Source organism: Gavialis gangeticus, unplaced genomic scaffold (assembly GCF_001723915.1).
Source record: "Gavialis gangeticus isolate Ggan-Ray unplaced genomic scaffold, GavGan_comp1, whole genome shotgun sequence".
Lineage (NCBI taxonomy): Eukaryota > Metazoa > Chordata > Crocodylia > Gavialidae > Gavialis > Gavialis gangeticus.
In genome coordinates, this window is record NW_017728959.1 from 855118 (window position 1) to 865783 (window position 10666).

At 48.9% G+C, this 10666-nt stretch overlaps 1 protein-coding gene across 1 annotated transcript in view; it reads left to right on the forward strand.

Moving 5' to 3' along the window:
• RNF43 (ring finger protein 43) overlaps window positions 1-10666 on the forward strand; it is a 92142-nt gene that overhangs the window by 61807 nt on the left and 19669 nt on the right. Inside the window, exons 3-6 of the mRNA XM_019506747.1 lie at window positions 5150-5224; window positions 7070-7201; window positions 7529-7630; window positions 10374-10529. Coding sequence (XP_019362292.1) covers window positions 5150-5224; window positions 7070-7201; window positions 7529-7630; window positions 10374-10529 — 465 coding nt within the window. The remainder of the gene's footprint in view (window positions 1-5149; window positions 5225-7069; window positions 7202-7528; window positions 7631-10373; window positions 10530-10666) is intronic.

Here is a 10666-nt window from a genome sequence, read left to right on the forward strand (position 1 = left end):
AGTAGCCAATACAAATCACTGCCAAGCTGAGCAGGTACAGACTCCTGCTCAGAACTTCCCTGATAATAGATTCCTCACCCCAGGGACGGGAGACCAAGGTGGGTGCAGAATTAGAGCACTGAGATCCTCATCTCACCAAGCCCTCTGTTCTATCTTGTCTCAGTTACTAGAGGTAGCATCAGCATCCCACCTGTTGATTAGGCCTCGAATCTGAGTCTCTTCTTTGACTCAGGCTCCTCACATCCAGGCTATATCCAGTTTTTGCAGATTCTGGGTAACATCCTGAAGACTCAGCCCTTCCTATCCCTCCACACCTACCAGGCTTCATCCCCTTGTGTCATCTTTCCTTTTGGCTTTGAGTGCGCTTTCGCCTTGCTCATACCCATTCACATAGCAGCTACAGATCATGTGGTCTATTGTTCTGATGAACTTGCTCTATTGCCTCTCCCGTCTCTGTCAGACCAAACAGCAGCCCAGGATTCCAGCCCTGTTGGGCCCACTTATTATATTGTCAAACCTTTGTGCTGTCTCCTTTGTAGTTTCTTGTGCTGGGGAGAAGCTCCCCATAAACCTCCCTAAAGCCTCTTTGCTGCCCTCCTTCAAATCTCTCCTTTGCTGCAGTGCCAACAAAACTCTTGATGATGGTTAGGCCAATGATACGTTGAGACCTCTACCTGTCCTGATATCCAAAACTGTCCCATTTCCTTTGCGCTCCCCCGTTTGTCTGTATCCTTCTGCTGTCTTTTGTCTTATACTTCAGTTTGATCTCTAAGGGGCAGGTTACATTTGTTTGGTCCTGTGTTTGCATGTGACCTGTGGGGGGGGCCCCGGTGCAGGCCTGGGGATTGGAGAGCTGTGGTAATGCACATAGTAAATAAAAATCTCTCTATATAAAGGGCTTAGTCCATCTGTCTGTGTGTCCGTACCGCACTCGTGGGGCGTGGCTCCTGGCAGGGCGTTTCTCCAGCCAGTGCCGTGTCAAGAATCCCTGTTGCAAGTGATGGGCAGGGTGGGCAGGGACAGAGCGCCACCACCCTGCACCACCACAGCCTCCCAGGTAGGGGGAGTGGCACAGAGCCAGGCATGGAAGGGGGAGGTGGCACATGGTTGTATGTGGAGCAGCAGCAGCACGGGGCAGCGGGTGGCAGCAGTGGCTGCGTTGTACAAGCTTCCCCCTCCCGGCTCATGGGAGGTAGCAGAGGTGCAGGGTAGTGGGTGGGGGCACTTCGTCCCCTCCTGCTTCCCCCTTCATTCTTGACAGCCAATTCAGCAAGAATATTGGTGGGGACAGAGCGCTGGGAGAGGGAGGGTGGTGTGGGGTCATATGCAGACCGGGGGTGGTGGCATGGAGCCAGTTGCAGAGCAGCGGTAGCATGGTGCAGTGGGTGGTGACGGCGGCTGCCACATGCAAACTTCCCTCCCACCCCTGCTCCTGGAGGCAATGGTGGTGTGGCACGGGTTGGTCATTCATGACGGACAGTTTGCTAGTAAAAATAATAAAGGTACAAAAGTTGAGGTTGAAAGCAGAGTTTGAGCCCTGGGTTTTGCTGCCAGTTAAGTAGGAGAGTTTGAGTTTGAGTCAGCGCTGTGTGTCTGCCTTTCTCTCTCTCTCATTCTTGTTCCATGACACAAAGCAGGCAGGTGCTGTGGAAACGCAGAACAAGTAGTTAGTCCTTGTCCCACAGAGCTTGCAGTCAGAGCATGAGACAAGAGGCTATAGAGGGACTCGGACACTGTGGAGCACTAGGAACCAAACCAGTACTGGCCCCATGCCAGGCAGTGGGCTCAGCATCAAGCAACTCAGCCATTGGCAAGTGCCTTGGAGGACAGCTCTCAGAAGGGGCTTGAAGGAGTGTTTCTGGGGAGCTCCTAGGAAACAGGGGCAGAAAGAGGTGGTTTGAAAAGGGGCAGGTGAGCTGGAAGGCCAGGGCACCTCTACCTCCCCAGATGTCACATAAGAAACACTAACACGTACATTCTGAGCAGCCCAAAGGAAGCGAGATGATTTTGCCTGTAGCACAGACAACAGTCATGTCTGAGAATGTGCTAGTGGGTTTGGCTAAGCCTAGGAGGAGAAGAGGCAGCTGATACAGCATCAGTGTGGAGGAATCGGCACGCTTGCTATGAGGGAGGTAGGAAATCATGGGGGCCTTGGTCTTGCATGGATGCCACCCACAATGGGCACACACCAGAGAGGTCTGTCTGTGTCATACTCTGACAGCACCTTGTCCTGCCAATTAACTCCTACTGAATTGTGCTGTCAGACCACCCACCAGGATTTGTTTGTTGGGGGGGGTGCGAGCATACATGTGTGTATGACCTGCCTCCACCCTCCCACTGTGTGTGTGTTCTCCCTGCCCCCCGAAGGGGGTGTGATTCACATGCCCCCGTTCTGTGGGGTGAGGCAGAGCCAGCCCTTTCTTCCCTAGCTTGTGATTGATTGGTGGAGCATTTGTCTGAAATGGCTCTTGGTTTTCTCCAGGGCTCAGAGCCACACTGCTTCAGGCTTGTTGCAGGCACAGCCCCTGGGTTTGCAAGAAGCCAAAACTCTCCTACTGTGCTTTGAAATACAGCCAGGAGAAATCTAGGGCAGGGTCCTGGCCAGGAGCCAGAGCCAATCAGCTGTGTGGGTGGCAGACAGGTGAAGGAGCAAAGGGAGGATGGCAGGGAGGGGAGGAGACTGTTTAAGGTAGACCACGGGGCAGGGGTGGAGGGGGAGAGATTACACATTTCTGGCAAGGCTGAGGGACAGCTAGCACGGTGGGGGTTTTCCATTCATGGCACGTGACAAACACATAAGCTCCCTATGTCTATAGGGACACTGGGGCAGGCCCTGGTGAGGAAGTTACTTGGGGAGAGTGAAGGGCATGACATCTTGCCACATGCTACCAAGGTGAATTACACTTCCCTCCACAACCATGCACTGGGCAAAATGGAAGCCAAAGCAACCTTAAGAGCCCAGGGGAAATGGTGTCTCCCCACCTTAGAGCAGCAGGGCTGTTCAGAAAGGTGGGAGGACCAGTTACCCTATTTGAGCTGGGCCTGGTACACTGAGACACAGAACTTGAGCTCCCTGTCAGAGCAGAGGAAGGATCAGAGCCAGATGTGGGAGAAAGGATATGAGGAGAACAAAACTGATGTCTGCCTGCAGGGCCTTGCCTCCTGCCCAAGGGAGTACAGGCCAAGGCAGCCTGGGGCAGAGCGCAAAAAACCCTCAGCAGAACTGGCCACCTCACCAGGACTAGGTGCACATGTTATGCAAGCCAGCAGCCTCTGCTGCAGCCCTGCCCCACAACCAAACAGTCTCCTGCACCACAGTGCCCCCAACCAGTAACAGTGTGTGCTCTGATCCAGTCTCACTAAGGGTAACCCCCTGCATTACCTTCCAGGCCTAGAAGGGAACCTTTTTATTCTTGGAGCCCTTGCTGGCACCAGGTGAGGAATCCAAATAAACTGTCCCCGCAGCCCCAGTAATCTGGCCTTTTGGCCTGTTTGTGACTTGATGGGCATTGAATTTGGACAAGATTTCAAGCTCTGAAGGGCCTGAGAGGATAAGAGACTTTCCCAAGGCCAAAAAAAGTCTGTGGCAGAGCAGAAACCTGAACCTTTATCTCTTATTGGCTAAACCAGGCCTCTAACTCCTAGACCATCCTTCTTCCCTTCTTTCTGGGCTATGTCTTATCTCTTTGGAAGCCACAACCTGCCCCACTGACCTTTTTTATTTACCATGGCCCTGTGTGCAGTAAAATTTCCCTTGGGTTTTACATGATAAATGAGTTTTCTTTAGGGAGGGTGGAGCAATTGAATTCACACTATGTCACTCTCTCTGCATCATGGGAGCTCTCAGGACAAAACCCCAGCTCAGCGCTGGGGTGCATGGCTACAGGCCTCTTAAAGAAAGACAGTTCTGGGTGCATTCATGATATGCCTTAGCATGCAGAAAAAGGAACATAGTATGGTGGGTGGGTGGGTTTGTTTGCAGATGTGGGTTTGTGCAGACACTGGCACATGCATGTGCAGATGCATAAGTATTCCTGTGCATGTTTATGTCCAGAAGTCTGTAAGGGGATGTTTTATATGTGTGAATGTGTGGATATGTGTGAGTAGTTGTATGTGTGCATAGTAGTGATAAGTATTAGAGCATAAGCATATGCATGTACAAGGGAACATGGAAATGTCAGGGTTGGCTCTGTTTGAGCATGTGTGTGCAGGAAGAGGGTGTTTCTTTATGCATGGCACATGGGTATTGCACATGCCTCTGGTAACTGTGAGTGTTCATAGGTGTTTGTGTTTGTCTGTATGTAATGGGATGTGAATAGCCCAGCATGTATTTAAGATGCAAGGCTATTTGTATACATTGATACAAAATTATGAGTGGGCACAGAAACCTAGGAAACAGCAGGTGCTGGATGTAGGTAACATCCTGAGTTCACTATGTGGGCTCTCATGTCCTAGGGCTCATATAATAAGATCTAGAACATCTAAAATAGCGATGTCAAGCATGGTCTGCAGGCTGGATCTAGCCCACAGAATTGGGTCATCCAGCCACAGAGCTTCACTTTGGCCAGACAATTCACCTCCAGGTCCAGCTCACAGCACTCCTTTCTGTGGCTCCTAAAGCTGCTGTACTGACACAGCTAGCAGCCAGGTGCTTGAAACCACCACAGCCCTCACCCACCATAAATTTCTGGTTTGTAATTGCCATTCAGCATTCAGATCCACAGTGGGTCAGCAAGTGGGGGTGGTGTTAACCCCCATGTGCCAGCTGTACTGAGACAGCAGCTTGGGCAACTATGGCAAGAACTCCATGGTCCAGATCCTTCCCACCAGCTCCTTTCAGTTTGACACCACAGATAGAAAATGTTACAGCCCTGCATCAGGCCTGGCACTTGTAGCAGAGGCGTAGCAGAGCTTTTGCAGATGCCTACTTTTGATCTGAAGTCTCCAGGGAACAGTCACTGCCTTCCTCCCCAAGGAAGCTACTTCAGTTGTTCTCTGTGTGGCTATTTAAATATTTCCAGGTGGGCTGGGCTGCTTTCAGTGCCCAGAGCCTGGATCTGCCTTTGCCTGCTAGCGCACAGAAACCTGTAGGCTACCATGTGCATTATGAAGCATTCTCTCAAGTTTCTGGTCTGTTTTTTTTGGACAGGCAAAGCTGGCAGGAGAACGGGGAGCTCGTGCCATCCTCTTTGACATCACGGATGATAAAACTGCTGCTGATCAGGTACAGACAACACAGATGGCATCACTTCAACTCCAGTGCTCCTGTCCTGTCCTAACACACATGCAGCTTAGCACCACACTCCCCATTCTTCACACCAGCCAGTGGCAGCAGAAGGCCTGGAGGCAGCCTGATACAGACACAGGGGCCTGGAGGCAGCCTGATACAGGCTGGCTCCAGCATTCCACAAACATCATGGAGAAGCAACCTTTACTCCATGTAGCAACACAGAGTGAGAACCCAGTTCTCACATGGACTTACCCCTGGGGGTGTGGCAATTATGCATATAATATCTACATTTTGCACCCAGACTGACTTCTGCTGAAGATCCCCCTTTGCCCCTTGGAGCCCTGCAGAGACAGGTGCATTTTTCATTTTTCAGACCTGAGAGGAATCACAGAGGTTATCAAAACTTGTGCAGAAATGACAGCATGACTTTATACTAAGGTGAAAAGGAACATCTGGTCCTTAGAGGCAAATGGGGAAACATCTGGACTGCAGTGAGAAGCATGGGATGAGGAGGAACATGCAGTAATTAGAGGAGGCAAGTGGTTGGTAAGGAAGCACGCAGAGCAGTTTGTTCCATATAGAGGTGGAGGGTGCAAGCAGGGTAGAAGGATGCAGGACAGGGCGGTCTCAGGAAGGACTGCTGCACTTTAGAATAAATCCAGGTGGGCTTCCAGTTCCTGGCTGGGTGAAAAGTAGCTTAGGGCTCCACAATTCTGTTCTTGGCTGTGATCAGCTGTGCTTTCCTTATCCATTGCCTACTCTCAGCACCTTGAGCTCTGGGACAGAAAAATGGGGATGGAACAAAGCCAGTTGTAGATCTGGTAGACTAGCTGCTATTGTTGAGTGAATAGATGGCTCCAGGGGTCAAAAGATTACCCTCTAAATTTAGGCAGTTTTATGGGGGAAAGCAGTTAAATTATTAATTCATGTATTCATTATGCAGTGCTAACACTGAACAGGGCACTTTACAAGCAAGTAACAGTATAAGGGCTGACAGCTACCAGGGGCTTAGGACATAATAACATACACAGGGCATGCCTGCCCCATCTCCCACCATGCATGTCCCTCCCCTCCTGCTGTGCAGAAGCCAAATGGCAACAAAATGTAACATGACTACTGTTGGAGGGGCTCTGGGCATGTGCCAGTAAATGCACCCAAGCCTGAGAATAGCACGAAGCATGCTCTGGGTACCCTCCAAATAGCAATAGTATGGCATTTTTTGGCATTAGTGGGTGGAACAGGCATGGTGGGCCCCATAGCATGTTTGGGGATGGTATAGATTTGCCTACAGTGATCTCGGCAGGCATCTTGGGTGTTTTGTGATTATTTTTATAGCAAAAATCATTAGGTATTATTATTCTCTGAGGGTAGGCCTAAGGGCTTGGAGGAGGGTTTGAAAGAGAGAGTGTGTAAGAGAGGGAGCACACAGTGGGTGAAGGAGCAAGATGTGAGAGACAAGGACATGAAGGAGTAGTTATCCCTGTAAGGGAACCATGTGAATATAAAGGTGGGCACTGGACATACTTGGGGGTGTTGAAGAACAAATGAGCAGCTTCCACCTGACACGCAGCCTGGAGGATAAGGACACTTCAGAGACAGCTAGGTGGAGTTCTGGGTAGCAGCTAAGTACTGGTGTTAGGGATGACAGTGCTGTTCTGGGCAGCCCCATGGCACATCAGAATTACAGAGACAGCGGTGCTCATCACTGGCATCAGTCCTGTGACCTACTGGGTCACTGTCCAAATTGCTTAGCCTCCATGGAGGATGATAAATCTCCATGTGCTTTCATATCTCAGGGTCTACTCTGGGCATCTCACCACCATGCTTGTTTCTTTGCAGCTGAGGAAGCCCAGGGGCCTCAGTCAGCCTGTGGTTCTGATCTGGGGTCATGACGCTGAACTACTGATGGGCGTTGTGAACAAGAACAGAGAGGCCCATGTGAAGATAGAGGTCAAGGAGCCACCAGCTTGGGTGAGTGATGTATCACACCTACCTTCTCCTCTTCACCCTGTGCCAAAAATGGCATCCTTAAGAGGGCAATTGCCCAGCACTGGGAGTGTCATGCTGAGCTTTACTTCCTTGAGATGGAAGCCCTGGTCCTCTGTGAGAGCCAGATAGAGACTTTCTTCCCCAGCTGTGTGTCTCAGACTGTATGTGGCGATAAGAGTTGTGCTGGCCAAAGTCTACTCCTATGTATGGAGCATAACAGTTAAGAAGAGGTCAGGAACACCTTGGCTCAATATCATTCCCATCAGGTGCTGACCCAGGGTTAGTGTTTTTTCTGTCTTTCTCTAACAGCCGGACTATGATGTGTGGATCCTCCTTACAGTGGTGAGCACTGTCATTGTCATCGTTTTGATTTTTGTCATTCGCACCAAGTGTCATTTCAACAGGACTCAGGTAAGAATCTTTGTGGGGAGTCAGAACATGTGGAGGCAGCTCAGATTCATGCTACTCCACAAGCAAAAGTCTGTTGTTCACACAAAGCTTGAGAGAAGGTAGAGGGAGATTGGAAGTAGGTATGTCATTGAGGAACAGCAGACCTGCGTATACAAGACAGGTACCTTGAACCAAGCAGTGCAGCAGTGTAAGCTGAGCAGCTTTGGTTCCTGTAGCATGAGCAATCCAGTCCTGGGATTTGAGGAGTGGTCATGCCAGGCTCATTGTACAGTTGCCCCAGACTTTGCTGTACGTGTGCCTTGTGGCACCTTCCCACAGATTCCAACACAGCACCCCAAGGCAGTTGGCAAAGTCCCCTGCTTTGCCCATCTCACAAATATTAACCAGTGCCCTGTCAGTGAAGCCATTGCCTTATGCCAGGATTGGAGATTAACATGCTTCAGAGTTTTTTGATGAAAGGCAATTACATATAAAGGCCTTTCAAAGTCAGAAATATTCCAAAATTTAGAAACATTGTTTTTTTCTTTTCTAGAGAATGACAGGGTCATCAGCTGACAGCCCATTTGTGATAACCTTAGTGATAAAGAGACCCAGAAGAGACAACGACTGGGGATGCCCAACTTGAGATGTCCAAAAAGGGCTTGAATTCTAAAAAATGCTGAACAGACACTTCTGGAGCCAAGCCCTTTTTGTAATGTCTTGAGCTGTGCATCCAGCATCACTAATCTCCTTTGAAAATCTTGCCCATGATCATTAACCCTATTAAAATACCTAAATCCCACCCCCAAAATCCAGTAGACCATGGAAAACCATGAACCCTGTGCACCCTTGACCCTAAAAACAAACATTTCTATAGGTTTAACAGAACCAGTTTTTCCTGACCCAACAAAATGATGTGATTGCCTGTCTCCTATGGCAATCAATATAAACAAGCATGCCAGGAGATCAGTACCTATGAAAAAGTTCCTAGAAAATCATAGAGAAGTAGGGCTGGAAGGGACCTCCATAGGTCATCTAGTCAGACAGGATTTGGCTCAATTATAACCCTGTTAAAGTCCCCATTTACACATGGTCAGTAAGACTTTCCCCTTCATTATCATCACTTCCATAGCCCTACTCTTGCAGCAGGCAATATCCTCCCCCCATATTTATAATCAAGTTTGCTGATGAGATGCTTACAGACCTGGAGGTAGATTGCAAGATCATCCTCTTTGCCTAAGTGCCTTTCAAGGGACAGGTCCTAGGTGGCATATCTGTAAAGCAGGATTTGCACTCACGGGTCTTCACCAAGCAGTTTGAGATATCATTCTCTTCTAACAACAAACAAAAGAAATCAGGAGTCCTGCTCCCTAGTATATGACTGTTATCTAGGAAAAGCGGATGCACCCACAGCCTAAGTAAGTGTGCTGTACCCAGTGTGTACAGTAACGACTCACTGGCTGCATCTACATGAGACGCTGACTATGCAGTAGTGTCGTGTGGCAGAACCCATGACATGACACTACCACTCAGTAATCTTGGGGCTACTGCACAGTCAGCGTCATAAAAAAGCTGTTTGTTGGCACTAAAAGTTGTTCATTGGCACTACTGCACAGTAACTTGGGTTACTGTGCAGTCATTTAGTAGTTGTTTATACAGTCAGTGTCTCGTGTAGATGCAGCCACTGCTGCTTTCAGCTAACAGAGTGACTTCTTTAGCTCAAGTGTAAAGGGTGGTGCTGTGCTATTTGATGCTTTGAACTGGGAAGTTTGGTTTTTGAATCCTCCTGATGACCCACACAGGAGATCATGACAGTTTTAGATAATGAAATTCCTATGCTTCTCCAGTTTTCTAAAAAAAATATACCTAGAAGCAAGCTGGTGATCAGTCATACCTAGTGTTGGTGCAGGCCCTACTTATTTTCTGTTCTTTCCATTGCCCTTTTTAATTACTGGAATGTGGCTCACTATACAGTGTGCTCACCTGCGGGTTTCAAGGCCCTCTAAAAAGGCAAGACTCTCTGGACCTTGTCACATGGGACTCTTAGTAAGTGTTTTCTTTAGGTCATACTAAGCATTCCTGTGCCATATTAAAAGTTAGACCCTGTTCTGAGCAGCCACACAGTAACATTTATTACAAGTCTTGGTTGTCATGTAGTGGCAGGGCTGGGACTGAAAATGAGGAAACTGCTCGTATTATCTCTGGGGAGTGAGCTATTAATACCTGAATAGTATCTTGCTATATGCCACCTGTGAAAAGTCCTAATTTTTCTATGATACGATCACACTTAGCATGTGTTTTACCATTTGAACACAGATGCTCACATTTCAAGTGTAGTTAATACCTCTTAAGTGTAACATGTGATATGAACCTCTGTCTTAGTTATGCAACTGAGTCCAAGAGAGGTGAAGACTTGAGTTTTCAGTCTCTCATTCTGGGCACCCAAACAAAGACACCAGTACTTGGAGTCCAGCACCTGAAATTAGCAGACACTTTTGGAAGATTAGCCCTGGATCACACATAGAATCAGGACTAGATGCCAAGTCTCCTGAAGGCTGGTGATGCTCTGCTTTGGCAGTTAGACCATGATGCCTCTGGTTGTCTTTCATTCCTGTTACTGCCAGGTGCATTGCTTACATTTTGGAGGTTGAAGTCTCATGGGTCCAGTCTGAAGACTAATGGGTCACATGGCACAGTAGGACACATCCAGTATCTGCTCACTCTTGCCATTTGTTCAGTTTCAGTCTCTCTTCCTTCCTCCCAGGATTCCTTGCAGCAGCAGACCATGCAGGCGATCAGCCAGCTAGCCACACGTACATATCCAGTCCGGTGCCAACGGGCCCCTCTGTGGGATTCAGCAAGCAGCTGCAGCTCAGCCCCAATGTGTGCTATCTGTCTGGAGGAGTTCAGTGAGGGTCAGGTAAGATCAGAATTCACCCCATGACCTGCTGGAGCAGCTGTGAGAACACACTGGCTTGGACAGTCATGGTTCTGCACTGTCTGAAGGAGCCTGCTCAGCTGCACAGTCCCCTCTGGTACTAGCAAAAGGGATATGGG